Raw genomic sequence first — 19,689 nt, forward strand, 5'->3', positions numbered from 1 at the left:
CACAGGCTTTAGGACTTGAATTTCTTGAACAGGCATGAGTTAGTTCAGTGCTGCATAAAATGTGTGCTCAGTCCCTGGAGAGGAGAGTTTTGCATCACTCCTGGGAAATTCCCTCTGGCTGACATACACAAACAGTATTGGTGGGGTCCAGTGGGAGCTGTGTTTAGTTCTCTTAGGGCCCAATTTGACAAACGCTTATGCACTTGACTAACTTCAGGGGAACTATTTGCATGAGTAAGCTTATTCAGTTGTATAAGTGTTTGCAGGACACGACAGTCAAAAAAGCTGGGTTTTGAGGTCAGTAAACATGGAAATACAATTTGAAGATCTTTTCATAATGCCTTCTCTAAGCAAATACACAATATACTTTTATTTCTTATAGGATCTGAACAATTGCAGAATGTTTTTAATTTCTTGCCTGTTGTGAAATTATTTGTCATTTAAAAGTGATCCTAAAGAAACGTCCTTTTCAAATAAGAGTCTGTAAGCTGTCTTTGCCTACTGTCACTAAGTTTTAGTACAAAGAATTGAAATTATGGCATATAATTCCCCTGTTTATCCCTGCCTCCATCTGCTTCCCTTGGTGGTGTCTTTCGTGCAATAACTAGAGTGTGAGTCCTTGGAGCAGGGATCTGTCTTTCTCTCTCTATAAATACCATATATGTTGATGGTGCTAACAACATTAAAATACATGCCCAAAATGATAAAAAGCTATGTAGGTAAAGCAACCCTAAAAGCCACCATCCTAGTCACATAATATATAATTTTATAGAAAATAAAATTTAAAATTGACAGTTTTAAAGTGTATTACTCCAATAACTGTGTTGTAATTATCAGCATTAGAAAGCTTTGACATTTTCTTTGTAACACCCCTTCCTCTTTTTCCCTTATTGTTACTTCTGTTGTCTTCTATTGATAATTCCATCCTTTATGTTTCTGGCAACTAAAACTGTGTTTCTCTACTCAGAGGGAAACTTCCACAGAACTTCTCAGGCTTTTAACAAATTTGTACTTCAGTGGGACATGTCTTATTCTATTGTTGTATGGATCATTGACCCATGACTTTCTGGTGTTCCTGATTTCTCCAGTCACATTGCTCCAGAACATGCAGGTTTATGACTTGTTATGTGATCTCTATGAGCTAAAAAGACTCAAAACATATGGCTGATCAGATGTTAAGCTTGGGGGAAATCAAAAATTAAACTGTCTCAGAGCTGTTAAGAGGCTGCTTTACTATATATTTTATGTGATTTGTGTGTGTGTGATGAGGGAGATGCCATCTTGGGAAGAGACTCTAAGAAAAAATAGCTCTGAAAAATGAACAGTTTGTATGGTTGCTTTAATCTTTAAAGTCTGGTCAGCTAAAAGCAGATGTTTCAAACTGAGATGGAAACTTGCCTGAGGCCAAAAGAATCAGAAAGCACACTTTCTAATGGTAAAAAAGGGGGAAGTGCTTTCTAAAATTATGGTGGATGTGATCCAGTCAAAGTTTTGCACTTTACATTCCACAGATTTCAGTAGAAGCTAAACTCCTGATCAGCTCCCTCCTTAAAATTAATTCTTTATTACTAGAAGCCTGCATCCAAAAAACAGGTTACTTGGTTTAAATCATATGTGAAATTCAGTACTCCTCCCCTGTTTCTTTTACCTGACTGCCCTCTCAAGATAGATGAGCAATGATGAGCAATTAATTGTTATTCTAGCAATGACAGACACAACACAGTTCAACCTTCTTAAAAGAACAGGAGCATCTTAGCATTCTTAGCAACCTGATGCTCCTTGGACCACAGTTTTGCAGTTTCAGGAGTGGTGTTGGGGTCATTCAGGTCAGGAACTGCCCAAAGATTCACACCCAATATATTTTCCTCCTGATCTGGCTCTCTACCAGCAGTAGTGCCCAATGAGTCATCAAGAAGACACTTGGGGAAGGGGGCTTCCATGCTGGTCCTGTGCAAGGCTTGGCATCAGATGAAAGGTGAACAATTAAAAAAACAAAGAAGAAGAATATTCTGCAAAAGGGTGTGGAACATTCCAGAGAGAACAGCTATGACTATTGTTCTGGGGATGTTTGGAGTTACCATTTTAAAAGAAAGAAAAGAAGATTCTACACTTCCTTGGTCACCATGGCTAATTCTGAATTCCATCATCAGAAATGCTTAAGAAGTGGCTTTTTAAATGCTCCAAGGGTGATTCTTTCAGGTGACATACTCCAAACAAATGGTATTCTTTAGAAAATAAATTACCCTTAGTTATTCCACTAAAGAGGTCATTTGCAAGCTGTTGCAAACACTGCCCCCTCCCTTGTGCCCTCTTTGGGCTTAACTCATCAGCACTTCAATAGCTAAGGGTTCAATCACACATGTGAAACCATTGCCACAAACAGCAGTTAAATCCTTAAGATGTTCTGGGTGTCAGCTGCAAATGTGAACAAGGCAAAATGTTTATCCTCCCCCAGGTTGACCAGACACATGTCCTCTTTTTTAGCCTCGTGTCCAGGAAAAGAACTTAAGGGCGCAATCCTAACCAACTTTCCAGCACTGGCATAGCTGTGCCAATGGGGCATGTGCTGCATCCTGCAGTTGGGGGGCAGTTATGGGGGCCTCCTCAAGGTAAGGCAATGTTTGTTCCCTCACCTCGGTGTTGCATTGCCTGTACTAGAAAGTTAGTTAGGATTGTGCCCTAAATGTTCTCCGTTTCCCTGTGAGCAGGCAGCGCTTCTTCTTGTTAGCATCCTTCAGTCTCGGAAGACTATGGTATCACGCTCTGAATAGCGTTCTGGAACATTGTCCTCTCCAGTGCGCGAAGCCTGGGTAAAGTAGATATGGAGGATAGACTGTTACCCATGCAGCAAATCCCCCCTCTCCACGTCACTGAAATGGTCCAATGGAAAGGCAGAAGCCAATACGGTTGGTTCCAGCGGTGTTGCAGGAGTTGCCAGAACGTGACTGTGTTCAGCCATGAACGGCCTCAGGGACTCCGGCTCTGGATTTTGCCTTGAGGTTGACCCCTGAAGCCTTTTCCATAACTAGATGTAGCCACAAGGCCGTGGAGGTTTGGGATCAGAGTTTTCCTTCTCTCAGATGAGAAGGAAATGAAATCTCATCTCTCAGATGAGAAGGCAGCGCATAGCCTTCTTATAATTAATACATTGTATGTAATAAATTACATGTGACATACCGCAGGCACTCGCCCATAAGTCGATCTCACAGATAAGTCGAGGTCAGGTTTTGGGCCCCAAATCATGGGATTTTCTATGACCCTCGGATAAGTCGGGGGTTAAACGTAGGGGGCGTCTGACTATAATTTTGTCTGATTTTACCTGAAGCCAGATGTTGAAAAATAACTTTCCAGTAATTGTTACCTAAAAACTGTACAGCTTCTAATTTATTAAAAATACAATAAAAGATCATAAGATGCATTTTTGTTCATTAAAATTCTGGTCTTCACAACATTTGTGTAAACACTGTCACAGTAAGTGTTGTGCCTGTAAACAACATACCAGCAGAACCATCAGTCAAATCCTTATTTAAGGTGCCTGGTGTGTGAAGCCAGAGGCTCTACATATAACATGCAACATAAAACATGCAATTGAGAATGTGCAGTTCAGTTCACAGCAGGGAGATGAGCTACAAGGACTGAGCTGTGCACAGTTGCGACCCTCTTTACTCAGAAGCAGACCCACTGCTTTCCATGGGTGTTACTCTTAAGTACTGGTGCACTGCAGCCTGCAACCTTGTTTCAGATGGAAATGAGGATCCCATCCTGGGTTTTAAAAACCAGATCCCTAAACTTGGGGGGGGGGGGATTCTTTGCAAATGACTTGCCAGGAATGTCCTGAGGCAGCAGCAAAAGAAGAAAAGGAGGCATTTCCCTTCTTCTCCAAACCAGGAGGGAGACAAAGGTGGTGTAGTGGTTTGGGAGGTGGACTTAGACCTGGATAATCCAGGTTCAAATCCCCCACAAAGCTTCCTAGGTGACCTTGGGCTAGTCACTTTCTCTCAGCCTGACCTATCTCACAGGGTTGTTGTGAGGACAAGAAGGAGGGGAGGAGCAGCTGTGTAAACCGTCCTGAGCTCTTTGGAGGAAGGGCAGTATAAAAATGTGAAAAATAAATAAATAATAAACAAACAAAGCTGCATTGACCCAGGTATAAGTCGACTCAGGATCTCAGGCTCCATTTTTGGGCATGAATTTTTCAACCTATAGGCGAGTATATACGGTAGTTTTAAATTTAATAATAAGTAATATAGTGTCTTAATTAACCACATGAAATCAATAGATAAGTGTTTTTGAGCTTTTATTTTGTCATGTCTTACATTTTTCTTGGACGTACATTTTAGGGTGCCTTGTCCGCTTTTGTGGTTATGACATCTGGGCACCCTGTCCTCCCCCTTCATTTGTCTAATGTGGCTTCGGGGCTACAGAAAGAAGACTAAGGGCCCAATCCTATCCAACTTTCCAGCTCCAGTGTAGCTACAATGCAGCCCTGTGCTAAGGTAACACATGTTCCTATACCTTAAGAAGGCTCCAGTGACCACAGGATGCAGCGCACACCCCACTGGCACAATTGCACCAGCACTGGAAAATTGGATAGAATTGGGCCTGAAGGGCACAATCTTAACCAGATCTACTCAGAAGTAAGTCCTATTTTGTTCAATGGGGCTTAATCTCAGGAAAGTGTGGTTAGGATTGCAGCCTAAGGACCCAGTCCTATCCAATTTTCCAGGGCTGGTGCAGTTGTGCCAGTGGGGTTTGCGCTGCATCCTGTGGTGGAGAAGAGTCACTGGGGCCTTATTAAGGTATAGGAACATGGGTTCCCTTACCAGGGGGCTGCATTGTGGCTACACTGGAGCTAGAAGGTTGGATAGGTTTGGGCCCTAAGGAACTACATTTCCCAGGACCCTCTGAAAAGGATCCCTCTGTGGGATCTCTGGGGGAGTTCTCTCTGGCCCGGTCCTTTGACTCCTAAAAGCTCCTTAAAACAGTCTGTAGCTTCATTGCCTTCACTCTAGTAGGGAGGCACTTAGTGCAGAGAGTGTGGCGTGTGAAGTTAGGGAGCTGAGTGTCCTTCAGTTGAGGAAAGCAAAAGAAGAGTCCCTTTGTTACTGAAGTGCTCAAATGGCCTCACTGTCCTCACACAGGACACTGTCCCCACACACAGAAAACTGAGGGGCCATTTCATGTAACTTGTCTGAGGTGAAGCTGGGGTGTGGTGCCCTGAAGGGACGTTCTTTGAATCCCTGTGACTGAGGGTTCCACCCTGACAAAATATTTTGCACTGCTAAGGAAAGGGCTGCTGCCTTTCCCATGCAGGTAAATGAACCTGGGCACACGGACATCTATGTTCATGTTCTAAAATGGCTGGTCGCTTGTTGCTCAGTTCTGTTTTTACTCTGAGAGGAAGAATGACCCAGGTGAAGCCTTAAGGTTCTCCCTCTGTGGGCAGACATTGTAAAGGTGATCGCTGTATAGCAGTGATTTTCAACCTTTTTCATCTCCTGGCACACTGACAAGGCACTAAAATGGTCAAGGCACACCATCAGGTTTTTGACAATTGACAAGGCGCACCATGCTGCCAATGGGAGGCTCACATCTCCCATTGGCCCTACTTATAAATGACCTCACAAATTCCTATGGCACACCTGTGGACCACTCACGGCACACCAGTGTGCCACGGCACAGTGGCTGAAAATGGCTGCTGTATAAACAAAACCTGGCAGTTTCTCAGAATGATGGCAGGAGTGTCAAACATAAGGCCCGTGGGCCAAACACAGCCCCTGGAAGCAATTTATCCGCCCCTGTTATAATTGGGCTCTCCCAGCATGATAATTGGGCTCTCTCATGTCTTGAAAACAAGATTTGCACATTTTCTCTTCTGTCATTTGCAGCAAATGAGTTTCTGTGTGAGAACAAAGTGCTTGTTTCTGGCCATCGACTGCTTAATGATGTCACTTTCCGTTTAATGACATCACTTTCTGCTTAATGATGTCACTTCCGGCCCTCAGAAAGCACCATGAATGCTAACTTCAGCGCTCTGTATGAAATGAGTTTGACGCTCTTGAACTATGGTTTGTCTGGTCACATAGAAAAAGCTTCCCTCAGAGATTAGATCTCTACAATACAGAAACGTATTCATCTATTAAGTTTTTTTTTCTTAATACATAGTTTAGCTCTTGTCTGATTTCTTATTACTCTCTTAAGGTGCAATCCTAACTAACTTTCCAGCACCAAGCTAAGGACAATCAACTCCGAGGTAAGGGAACAAGCATTCTCTTACCTTGAGGAGGCCTCCGTGAGTGCCACCCAACTGCAGGATGCAGCACATGCCCCACTGACAGCCCAATCCTATGCATGTCTACTCAGAAGTAAGTCCCATTAGAGTTAATGCGACTTACTCCCAGGAAAGTGTGGATAGGATTAGGCTGTGACACAGCTATGCCAAAGCTGGAAAGTTGGTTAGCTATTTGAGGCTTACTCAGTTGTTTCTGTCTTCATGCTAAAATTGTGGTGTTTTAGGAAAGTCTGTGAAAGGTGTGATTCTGTGACAAATAAATAACGTTTTCTTTAGTTAGTGTAGCATATAACTAGTGGTCATTCAGTGTTTATTATTCTTTCATAACATTCTTTTATAACATTATTTCATTGTTTATGTAAATAAAAAAGACATGAAATGAAAACAAGGTTCTATCCTAATGGTTGTATTAGAAGAAGGCCCATTTATACAAGGCAGTTTTTGCTGATCTCCCCTTCTCTCTGCAGGTTTCCTGTGCTCTTCAAATACTGCAATGTTTTCTATAATGTTGTGGACGGATTCCTGGAAAACAGAGTACTGTATGAAACAACTCTATAGAAAGCAATTACAGTATAACACTATTGTAATGGAGATGTGTTCACAGTCTATATGTACTGGTGCATTAGGTTGGAGCCTGCTATGTAATTGACCACCACTGCTTTCACTCTTCCTACATGGCAGTGGTGGAAGATGATGAGAGGAGCTACACATCCTTGGGAACTACAGACTTCTTGTTGAAGAAGGCAGCCAGGATAGATTGCCTTGCCTGCTGTTTCCTCTCCCAAAATTGGCAAGCCATTGGCCCCATGCTAACCAGAATGCATCACTTTCAGTAGCCCAGTGTTCGTCAACGTACACAGATTCTGTTGCACAGTGCAGACAGCTGTATAATTTCTGCAACAAATTTTTGACCGGTCTTATGAATGTTAACATTTTTCTTTTTCAAATTCCACTCAGGACTAACCATAACAAATAGGAAGCAGTCTTATAGAACATAATATGCTCATATTTGCTATAATTAATTATATATGTTTTTTCCCCAGTTTATTGAAAATTAGCATCTCCTTTTGAAACAATGACAGACTCTGCCCTTTTCTTGGATAGTTTGTTTTTTGAAGGACCAGTTGCAAAGCCAAAGTAAGTTGGTCTTGTAATCTAATAAATAATACTTGTGGGAGGCAGGGTTACTAGCTGATTTATTTTCTGTCCAGTTCTATGCATGTTGCCTGCTGGTGGCATGCCTCCTGTGCTGGCACTGACTTCCATAAAGCAGTCAGCACCGGTCATAAAAAGTGTTTTAACAGCATGCCACTTAGTGCACTACTGGGAGTGCTGGTGGAAGAGCCTGAGTCTTTCCGCCCATGCTATTGCATCTCATTCTGGTTGCTGGAGGAGGAAAGTCAGTTAAAGAGGTGGGAGCGGTGGGGAGGAGGAACGGGGGTGGGGAAGGGTGAAACAGGGCAGGTATGAAGCAGGGATGGGTGGATTTGGCCCAGGAGGCGGTGCACTGATGCCACCGCTATCCTATCCCTTCCTTCCCGGACCTGATCCCTTAGCATGGTCCATGTGTACCTGCATCGGTTATTTAGCTAGCACAGGTTTGAGTAGACCTCCCCCCATGTCAGAGAGGCTGACTCAGATGAGACCTCCGCAACTCCCCCCCCCACCAGCGGTAGCCATTTTGCATCAGCATCAGCTAAATGGAAAAGATTTTCACTTTCATCAAGATATAACAAATTATATTTATAAAAAATATTTATATTTATCAAAATATTTTAGTATTTTAGAAATAATTGGGATCTTCTATTTTCACCCATCATATAATTGCAGGCCCTTGAATATTTGCTGCAATAATAATTAATGTAGTTTATTTTGTATATGAATGGTTATTTTTGTTTCATTTTTCTTTTTGTAATACTTAGTTCCACACCTAAAGATTTTGGGTTGTAGAAAAACACAAGTAGGGGACTTGAAGCCTATATGTTCACTTGTACACGATTATGCACCAGATAGCAAAACATCTCAGACTATTGGAGACCGTAATCATATAAATGGGTTGTATTGCATACTAAATGCATGTTGAGCTGGAGTGGGTTAATATAATCCTTATATTTTAAATCTTACACCCCATTTTAGAAGTGTCATTTTTAAAAAGGATAAGTTAAAAGTGACACAACAGTCAATATGTTCCCCTGTGGTTTATCATCAATTTGGTAGACAGCACTTAATTTTTTTCATGTTAATATGTTGGAAACAGGCATCTAGAAAATGAAGAGCCAACAAACTGGTATCTTGCACCTGTTCCGTCTGTTTTTGACATTCCACCTACACAAGAGCTACAAATGGAAATGGAAAAAAGTAAACAGCAAGGTAAAGTGTTTGATGTTTAGTTTAATGTGAGAAAGTATGGTTCTTAGGGGGAAAAAAACGAAACTAATACGGAATTGCCAGCTTCAAATATCACAAACTATTTTGGAAAACACCATTCAAATACGTACAACTCCTGTCCCAATGAATACTCAAAATAACAAATGAAATATTTTATAGATAGCACTTGGCAAGCTAGGGAAGCACAATAAAACTGATGGAAGGTGGCAGAATAACCAGGGTAATATGCCATTGGGGCAAAAGCTTAAAAGCTTAAAAACCACACTACTAAAGGCTGTTTTCATCTAAAAGAATCATAGTTAGTCTCACAGAAAAGCTGCTTGAAAAACTCATTTTAGAAAGCTGTTTTGCTAGTTTCACAGAAGCTGAGACCTTGGGGCCTTGAAGTTTTGCTTTGATACATTTTGGAATTTGGAAAAGGGAGTCGTATCTAAGGCAAAGATAGATAGGCTTCATCACTGGCAGAAGTACACGACTCGCTAAGGACTTCACAATGCTGAGAAAACACATATATGCAACAACTGTAGTCATTAGAAGTAAGTTTTAGCTGCTGGCTTATTAGTTGGCAATGTTTCTTGGCAAACTAAAATAGCGTCTAGCTAGCTAACCCTGCAAGAGACAAATTTAGAAGACAGTACACATTTTAATTAGATAAGCAAGAGCATCCTTGAGAACCAGTCTTGTTTGAATTGTGACTGAAATGGAGAAATGAATGTTAAAGGGGGTTGGTGCAGGTTTGATGAGAGAGAGACAGAGAGAGAGGGAGGGAGGGAGGGAGAGAGCAGTTTGCCTAGTGCATGTAATGTAAGGAAATCTGAGTAACTTGTTTGAAGGTAAATGGGAGAAGGATTTCTTAAAAAGAAAATGTGATGCAGTGGAAGTTTGGCTTGTTTTATGTTAAAATATAAGAAAAATAACGAGAAGCTGGCTGAAGCCTTAGCTCAAAGAGATTACACTTTAGCCACTAGGCAGAAGAGGGAAGAGATCACTTCTTAGCAAGTATATACACCACTATACCCTTAAGTGTACTCAAAGTAACTGGTCACAATAGTTATATAGAATAAAGACATAGAATTTTAGGGAAACTGTTAAGGGAAGTTTGAAGGACTTTGCTTAACAGAGTTTGCAGAGGGCCCCACAGTATTTTGCTGAAAACAGGAGAAGGAATGCAGGAGAGATAAGACAGGTGGCTCAAGCAAGGCCATCCTAAGAGTCTGAAGGGGATGTATGCCAAGAAATGGGTTTGAAGTTCTGCCAAGAGAGACAGTCCTGGATAAAATAATGTTATAGCATCCCCTGCTGGTTCTTGAAAACCTTGTACTACAATATGTTTAATTGTTTAATTTTACCTTATTTGGAAACCTGTAACTTGAAGCTCACCTATCAAGTGTCTCTAAGGCTATCTACAGCCTATTAAGAGTTATCCCATCTATGATGTCAAACTTCAGCCAATGGGAAGATCTAATCTTCAAACAGAGAACCCAGAATGTTATAAAGAGTCCGGTTAACATTGATACTGGCTCTCAATGCTTTGGACAGTAGTCCCATGAGATGCCCGTTGCTAGCAACGAAATAAAAGCTTGCAAATGATCACCCTTGACTACTGAGTCTTGCTTTTTTGGACCTTGCAACAAAACCATGACAGCAATAATATGGTTTCTAGGGAGGTGACTGGTAGGCTTTATTAATATTCTTTGGGCACAATCCTAACATACTTTCCAGCACCAACGTAAGGGCAATGCAGCTCTGAGGTAAGGGAACAAATATTACCTTAGTTTGAGGAGGCCTCTGTGAGTACCACCCAACTGCAGGATGCAGCACACATCCCATTGGCACAGCTATGCCAGTGTTGGAAATTTGGTTAGGATTTGGGCCTTTGTCATTTTGTGGCATGATATACAAAGAATAGAATATACCATGTTTTAAGAGCGTTACTGACAGATCAAATCCTAAATTTTCTTTTCAAGGGTCCTCAGGTCTGTCTGCATTACTCCTGTGCTCAGCCATCTGCACTGGTTGCTAATATGTTTCTGGGTCCAGCTTAAGTTGTTGGTTTTTACCTTTAAAGCCCTATATGGACCTGGATGCTTGAAAGAAAACCTTCTCCTATACATGATTGCCCGAGTCCTGTCTGTCACTAAGACATTACTGGTAGAAACAAGGGCAGATCCTTTTTGGTAGTGTGCTCAAACTATCAAACACCTCCCTTGGGAGATCCAAAATGGTCAATCATCAGTCATTTGGCTGAGACTCATTTGTTTCAGTGGGCCTTCTGTTTGTAAAGTTTCTGTTGATTTACATCATCATCATCTTTTTATGTTCTTTAAAATGGTTCTGTACGTTTTAGGTATGGTAATATTTTTAGATTTGTGATGTATTGTTTTACAATAGTTGTAAGCTACCCTGGTCAACCCCACAGGGATGGAAAGATGGGGTATACATTTTTTAAATAATTCCTTCCCTCAAATGCATGTGTTTTAGTAAGAATTTTAACAAGCAGAACCTATAGGAGTTAAATGTTGGGGAAGTAGATAAAAGTCATTTCCAGGCGAGTGACCTGGGTCTGGTTCTAACATTTTTCTAAGACCTTGATCAGTATGAAAACAGAGCTTGTCAAATGTCTTGTAGAAAGTCTTCAGAAATTAATGAATTTTCCAGAAGAAGATGGTGATAAAAGCGCCTGTTCAAAATTCAGGAAAAGGTAACAGTGTGTTTTTTTTTAGCCAATTATAATAATTCATCAAATATCAGAACCATATTATTTTAGATACATTTGTCAAAAACTGAGCTTTTGATCTTTGAAATGAAAGTGCTTAATAGGGCTCGAGGCGGTTGTGTTAATATTCTTTTGAATGTAAGAAAAAAACTGGAATACTTCCTCTTGGCAATGTTTTAATACAGTAATTAGATTTGCTCTAGGCACAACCCTTTTTTTTACAAGGATTTAAACACAGGGTTTAGTTTATTACTTTAGTTAAGAGGCAGCTGACTTACTATCACATGCCCTCTTAGAATCCTGAAAAAGACCTAGTTCTGTGGCATCTTGTAGAGAAACTGGCATATCTTTTACTTACTTTCTGTTGTCACATGTATACAATCCAGTTCATGTAAAAGCCTGTCACAACATTCCCATAGTTTGAATGGAATAGACATTTTGCCTCTTTGCTGCAGAAAGAAAAGTTTTAGCTCAGTCCTGCTTTACTAGCTTTTTGCTTGCAGAGAACTTTTAACATAAAACAGTTTTCAAAAATGTGATTTCCTTTGTGCTGTATGTGTAGACTAAGCCTAAAATCTTCTTGAAATCTATCTTTGCAATGTCAAGAGTCTACTTGAAAGCCAACTAAATGATAATGAATGCTGATATTCAGCCAAGTCCAGGGTTGAGTAAATTTTTAAAATGCATATTATCCAGTGAGTTCTTTTCCTTGTTAAGTACACTGGTCACAACTGAGAACAAGCAAGAAATGCATTACAAGCAAACAGTTTTGCTTCTTACAATAGATTAGAAAAACACACTTTTCCATTCTTCTTACCTGTCCAGGTATTCCGTGACTCATTTTGGAAATACATAGATAAGCCATGTGATATTCTCAGAAGGGTCAATATGAATGACTTTGGGCCCAATCCTTCCCTCGCTGCCTGATGGTGGCAAGCATCTTGTGACAGTGCTGACTATCATAAAGCAGTCAAAATCTGTCACAAAAGGTGCTTCGACAGCGTGCAAGTTAGTGCAATACCGGGAGCATCAGTGGGAAGGCCTGTGCCTTCCTGCCCCTGCTATTGGAGGATTCCCTGCTCACCGGAGCAGGTAGAATGATGAGAGAGGTGGGGGATGGTGGGAGGGCAGACCAGAGGCAGGGAGAGGCTCAACGGGGTAGGAGGAAGGTGGAGAGTAGGTGGAGATGGGCAGATCAGGTCCTGGGAAGGGTGGGATCAGCAGCAGCACCACCACCAATATCCTAACCCCCTCCCTGGCCCTGATCTTAATAAGAACAACTTATTACCTGCATAGTGACTACGTATCTCACTGCGTGGGAGATCCAACATGTTCCTTTCTGGATATTAAATTTGAGGTGTAACATCCAAAACCCCAGCAAGTCCCTCTTTCTCTGGTCTGCATTGCTGGTTTGAGAAGGGAACATGCCATTAATATAAATTTTGGACACACTTATTTTGGACACACTCAACTAGTTCATATGTATATTTCTTTTCAATTTGAACTACTTCACATCTGAAACAAGAATTTATCTTGTCCTTATTGGCCCAGATCTGCACTACTTGAACATGGACCACCAGTAGATGAGTAAACCTCCAATTTTTGTTTCTTAACAGGAACTACGAAAGTAGGGTGTGTGTTTCAAATGTCTAGCAGATTGCCACGCCAGGCGTTGGGCTATTTTTAGCTTGGTAGGTCAAGTTGGGCAAGCTTGTTTTAAGTAACAAACAAGATATTTTGTTTTTTGCAAGTGTTGTAAACAGTAATATAAATAATAGCTGTAATTTCCATGTAAGTTGATGTGTCAGTATGTATCTGTATATAAGATGAAAATATCTTTGCATTTTTACAGCTTATTTAATCCAACTGATTATACATGTGTAAGTATAGGCTGCAAGGACAGCATCACTGCCATGGAAGAGATGAAGACACATTGTAATACTACTACTAATAAAGAAGTGAAAAAAGGAGACCTATGGCAAAATAATATACAGTTAGCTCAACATTCAGATTTTAGTCTGCTTAATGTAAATGATATTTTTTCTGACTCGGCAAGTGGAGAAGGAATTGTAAAAGCACAGGCATTTCCTCGTGTTTCAAAGACTTCTAGTGTGGAAGGTAAATTACAAATGTTCTCTACAATTTTCCCCTATAAAAGTTATTTACAATATAGGCTTCATGCAATATCTGTAAATAGTGTATATTCATGAACAGAACTGTAGATGGAGCCAGGAAATACACAATAGTTAAGCCTGTTTGAGTAATGTGAAGTAAGTAACAAAGTATTAATGTGGAAGGTCAGAAGCAAATTAGAAAAAAAAATGATGTGACTCGCAGAAAAGTACACCTAAGCCAGGTAGAACACAAGTAATCATAATGGTGTGGATTAAACGTAAGTCTCAAAGAGCTTAGTGCTATCTTATTTTGAAGCCAAACATGGGAATTGATGAAAAGCAAGTTTTGTACTTCATATCTTCCACCCCCCTGATTATTTCACGTTACCTTTTCCCTCTGTTTTCACACTGATACTAAAGTGAAAGGTCTCTAGGCAGTGTAAAGGTGAAGAAGAACCCAAGGTGCACAGGCTTTAGAGTACTGTGTGATGCTAAGTTAGGATAGGGAACATATGTGGTTACTGCCCTTGAAGAGGATTTTTCATTGGCATGAAGCTACAGGGTAGGAGCACTACACTTTTGCACTGTGGAGTAAGTTTCTTTTCATCAGGCAGTCCAATGGGTTGCCACAAAACCTCTCCATAAGTTTATTTCTCTTCTGCGGTTCTCTTATATGTTGCCCCATAGGTACTTCATCACTTACTTTTCTTCCTGTCACATTTTATTGATAAGTTTGTGTAAGATGTACAGGGATTCTGTTGTGAAGAAGGGCATAATCATACAATCATTTTAGTTCATAGTTTTCAATTCAGTTCAGGCCAATTGGCTACCCATGTAAGTTTTTAGATTACTACAGCTTTCTCTCAGCTCAGAACACTTGGTTACCTACCTGCAACTTCCATATTAATTATGACTCGTGACAAGTATACAGTGCAATGGGGAGCTAATGTATAGTGATAATTACATCCCATCCTCAGCGTGTCTGCTGATACAAGAAGATATGCGATTGGCTAACAAAGGCAATATTTACAGAAAACAGTATCATTTATGCAAATTTATTTCCTTTTTTCAAGTCGTAGAGGTACTCTATATTTTTAGTTGCTTTTTATGGATATTATGGACAAATAATGGCTAAAAAAGAAATATTCATTCAGTAGGCACAACTGAAAAAGATTTGATGATTCTGAGGTCTGTAACTGAAATCCGTATCCTTTTATGTAGAATACGAAACTTACTAACATTTTTAGTATCTTTTCTTAATTCCATTATCTGGAATACAGCACTCTGAAAAAGCTATACAGGTTGGGCATTCCTTATCCGGATTTCCAAAATACGGAGTATTCCGCAATACGGAACTTTTTGAGCGCCAACATGACTCTTTTTTTTGTCTAAAGAAATAAAATCTCAAACTGTGTTTCATGCACAAACCTGGTTTCATGCACAAAATTATTAAATATAGTATAAAATTACCTTTGGGCTATGTATTTAAGGGGTACATGAAACATAAATGAATTTTGTGTTTAGACGGGCCCCATCCCCCAAATTTCTATTTATATGCAAATATTCCAAAACATTCATCCTCTTCCTCTGGGTAAGGGTGCAGGCCCTGCAATGGGGCTACTCAAGTCTGCTCTGGCTATTTGTTGTCACAGAGTTGAGATGCTCTGTGTTGGGCTGGGAGACCTGATGTGGTGTTCTGGATCCAGCAGAACAGGACTACCACTTCTGCCCTGCCCTCCCCTACCTTCCCCTGCTCTCCCCCCACTCCAGAACACTTCCCCCCCCAACTAACCTCTTCACTACCCAGAACTTGTCCCTTGCTTTGGGTGGCATGCGGCAGGCTTCTGGCTGATGCTGGGCTAAGCACGGACTGGTGCTGAGCTGGCACAGCACTGACTCAGCACTGAGTGTCATGAGTATGTCTTACAGCACATTTGCAACACTCAGCGCTGGAGCAGGGCTGGTGCACAGAATTCAGGATTGGGCTCTGAGCTCTTTATTTTATCCTGGCCATAATTCAATAGATGAAATCATAGTTCCTTAGAGCCCAATCTTGAGCTTGCACCATCAGTGCACCCACTAGCGGTGAGTGTCACAAACATGCCGTAAAGCACGTTCGCGATCCTCAATGCCAGCCCAGTGCCAGAGGTAGCTTAGTACCAGCTGGTGCTGGGCTACTGCTGGTGGATTGCAGGTGCTCCGCTGCTCAGCGGTCGCCCAAACTGCAGTGTGGCCGAGAGGTGAGCGGGGGAGGTGGGGAAGAGGCATTCTGGAACAGGGAGAGACGGGGGGGGGGGGAGATGGGGAGGAGGCATGCCAGGGGAGGGTGTGGGGTGAGAGGGAGACAGGACTGGTGAAGTTGAGCTCTGCCTCATCCAGATCGACCGTGTCAGGCCACAGGCCCGACACGGAGGCTCTTGATTCTACTGCAGCTCAAGGGTTGCCGCAGAATCGAGTAACTCCATTGCGGGGCTACTTGCCTTACCTGTGGGTAGGGGACAAAAGTCGCCTTCTCCTGAGGTACTGCCAGCACTGCTTGGTTAGTGCTCAGGATGCTGCAGCAGCAATTTTTGGTGCCGTAGCAGCCCCACTCTCCGGGCAGTTTAGGATTGGGCTGCCCGTGTGAGGTGTATAAGTGTACGGTGTTAGTAGGCAACTGGACTGGTTTGTTTATTGTGGTTCAATAGGCTTGTATCCTAAGGAACATGCACAGTAGGAAACTGTGGAAGCAAACTTCCCTACTATTTTTTTGGCATAGCAACCCTTTGTTCTGTTGAAAATCCACTATGGGCAGGCTGGACAATCTCTGCAACAGGACTGCAGAATTAAGAGGAGGTTCCCCCTCCTGCTTCTTAGAAATACCTTGCATTCATGAAAGGACAGAAGCTGTAGTGTTTGATTAGGATGTCAGTATTTTTGCATATATTTTAAGCCTTTGCAAAATGTTTGCTTTTTCTTTGGGGAAAAAATAGTGATTTGTTTGTGGCATCAACACTTCTGGAAATTTTCTCTCTAAACCTGGAACTATTAAAATATCTTCACTTAAATGTACATAAAGTATTTGAACAGATAAGTTACAGTTGGGCAGCCCAATTCTACATAAATCCTCCACGGCAGAATGTATGTTCTGCCAGCAGAGCAGACAGGATCCACCGGAAGTGCCTGGATCCTGCCGGAAGCCATGCAGAAGTGTAGTACAGTCTAGCAGCACCACCAGCCAGGCGGTAAGGCTGCCAGCCCAATCTCTGGTGGTTGTGTACATGGGCTGGCTGACAGGCCACTATCCACTGGTGAAAGGTAAAGTGGTGATGGGTGGAACAAGGGAGGGGTAGAAATAGGAGAGTTTCTGGGAAAACAGGGAGGCAGAATGAGGGAGAAGGCAGGTTCAGCGTTATGAGAATGCAGCCAAATCCTATCTCTCCCCCTTTCCACCACCTTTACATGTCTTGGTCCTGTGTCAGCAACATAGCTGATGCAGGACTGAGGAGTCCCATAGGGACTCTGGGAGCTTTCAGCAGGGCAAGTGAACAAAAGTTCACATAGGCCAAGGAGACTTCTCTTACTGCCCCCCATGGGTTGTAGCATTCGCCTCCCTGGTGTGCCTGCAATGGCAGGGGGTAGGTTTTAGATTGGATTGAGCTGCCAGTTTTATCCATTCTCCACTAAATTGTTTGACTCCTTAAAATGATTTTAAGCTACTCAGTTTAGAAGTATTTTCAGCGAGTTCCCGTATTTTAATTATATTCAGTCGAAGGCTCTAGATGATGTAAGTATGAACTAGTTCTTATTAGTGTTGATTTTGAATTATTCTTATATTTATGGTAATGTCTAAAGAAATGTTCTTTTGTTGCCAATTTCATAACAGTATTATCAATTTCTGATCCCTATGAGCCTAGTCCACATGACTTGTGGTCCATTATGTTGAGTGTAGTCTCCCTCCCTATATGGCAGCAAACTAGGAAGTTCAATAAACCTTCTGTTTTGCTGCTTGCCTCTGGCTGCAGAAGTACAGCGCAATGAGTTTAATGTCTGATTCTTTGGCTTGCTGTATTAGAAAATGAACAAGTTCTTAAGATAGGCACACAAAGAATCTGTGCCAACAAAACATTGCAAACCATGCCATTCCCTGAGGACATTTTGAGCTGTTTGGCCATCTGAAATATTTAGGACTGGTGTGCCAAAATCACTGCAGTCTTTATAATTTCTGCAACATCAAACCATTAAATAGAATGGCTTTGCTAGAGAGAAAGCCTTTTGAAATGTGACCTTATTTTTAGAAATAAAGTAGCATGCATTGAATGTTCTTCATAACATCAGAATTTGTCAAAACTTTAGTGCGTAACCTATTCTTATAATTTATGGACGAGTAAAAATTGCTAAAGGATGATGACTTTGGAATTTCCTCTGAAAATGTTGCTGAAGAACAAAACTTGTGGTATGCTTTTAATGACAGACTACTGTCACTGCCCATCATTTTTGATGTGTGCTGATGCCTCCTGAGTCTTGAGAATAGGTTTTGTGTTTGCAACACTACTGCAGGCTTTGCTCCATAATAGCCCTAGCTGTACCACATTTCTTTTGTAATGTACTTAGTGTCAGGTACCAAGTGTTAGATACCACATATCTTTTGTAGTGTACTTAAGTGTCAGATACCAAGGAAAAAAAATCTGGCTTCTGTTTTACCTTTTTTGCCCTTGTATAAAGTTAAAAGTTCACACCTGATACAAAAACATTTAGTTTTTAAAAATTGAGCAGTATCATATCATCTGTGATTCGGTAGTTTGTAAAGCAACTCATTGATAATAAACAAAATGTTGTATGTAAATATTTCCAGGCATATTAATCAAAATAGACGCACCTGCCTCGTTCTGGTTCATTTATTATTTGTTGCTCTTTCCCAGCTCCTTTATACAGACAGAAATTTTGTGATCTGTGCACCGACTGGTTCTGGAAAAACTGTAATGTTTGAGCTTGCAGTTACAAGATTATTAATCAGAGTGCCAATGCCTTGGTTAAATATTAAAATTGTCTATAGTAAGTATACTACTTGTTGAAGAGCTAATTGTTATTAACTATGTAACTATTTTGTTTTAACTATCTTATTAACTAATTATTTTGTTATGTATGATTGTTTTCGTGTTGAATGTAGACTTGTGGTAGCGACAAACTTGTGCATCCTTTGATGAACATATTTTACTTTTGATCTGTTTTGAGGCAGCACATGTTATTCTCAAGACATTCTTCCTTTCTGTTTCTCATGTTTGGTCTGGCAGACCCTCAGACTTCTGACTCCTTCCTACCAACCTTGTCTTGTCTTATCAATGTCAGTAGGGCCTACCTTCTGCTTCTGTTTCTATGCAGAGCTTCCCACCATCCTCTATTGGTTTCCCAAGTCTCCCCTTCCCCTCCATGTCTCTTAGGGAAGAAATGCTACATGAGAAACATTTAACTGGCAGACCCACTTTTAGAAATACATACATTGACAGTATAATCGCCTTTAGCCAAAGTGCTGGCCAAGGAAGTCTGATAAGATTGCCATGTCTTAAAAATGGCAGTGCAGGATACACTTAAAAGTGAATGTTTATGTTACATTGGAACAATTAGTGGAATTCTTTAAGGACAGATTGACCAGATACAATGGAGGACACAGTGCCTGTACTTCTAACCACTGTATAGAAACGGGAATTTTAGCAGGTGCAGCTCAGCATGGAAGGGTTTAAAAAACTGCACCTGCCAAAATTCCCTCTTCTAGATAATGGTTAAAGGTATAGGCACTCTGTCTTCCATCGTATCTGGTCACCCTGTTTAAGGATAACATTTTTAATTCAATATTTTATTATTACTATTAAACTGTGAGAAACAATTATGAGAGTTTTCTTTTTGTTTGAGAAACAGATAATTGTGGCGATGTATTTGGAGTTCTGTTTAAGCACATCCTGTTTCTTTGGTTTTTGCTACTTCTCTGTATTGTTTTTAGTGGCACCAATAAAAGCTCTCTGCAGTCAACGTTTTGATGACTGGAAGGAAAAATTTGGACCCATTGGACTCATCTGTAAGGAACTAACAGGAGATACAGCAATGGACGACTTATTTGAAATTCAGCATGCTCACATTATTTTGACTACTCCAGTAGGTTACAAAAAACACACACAATTTGTTGCTGATATTGCTATCTTTAT

The 19,689-nt window shown here is 41.0% G+C and overlaps 1 protein-coding gene across 1 annotated transcript in view; it reads left to right on the forward strand.

The window, feature by feature from the left end:
* Positions 1–7,367: 7,367 nt before the first annotated feature.
* HFM1 (helicase for meiosis 1) overlaps positions 7,368–19,689 on the forward strand; it is a 58,041-nt gene continuing 45,719 nt past the window's right edge. Inside the window, 9 exon segments of the mRNA XM_066624566.1 lie at positions 7,368–7,429; positions 8,550–8,662; positions 11,290–11,320; positions 11,322–11,381; positions 13,249–13,514; positions 14,668–14,715; positions 17,206–17,276; positions 18,412–18,544; positions 19,488–19,639. Of these exon segments, the coding sequence (XP_066480663.1) occupies positions 7,368–7,429; positions 8,550–8,662; positions 11,290–11,320; positions 11,322–11,381; positions 13,249–13,514; positions 14,668–14,715; positions 17,206–17,276; positions 18,412–18,544; positions 19,488–19,639 (936 nt within the window).

The sequence above is a fragment of the Tiliqua scincoides genome, chromosome 4, assembly GCF_035046505.1.
Source record: "Tiliqua scincoides isolate rTilSci1 chromosome 4, rTilSci1.hap2, whole genome shotgun sequence".
Classification (NCBI taxonomy): Eukaryota; Metazoa; Chordata; class Lepidosauria; order Squamata; family Scincidae; genus Tiliqua; species Tiliqua scincoides.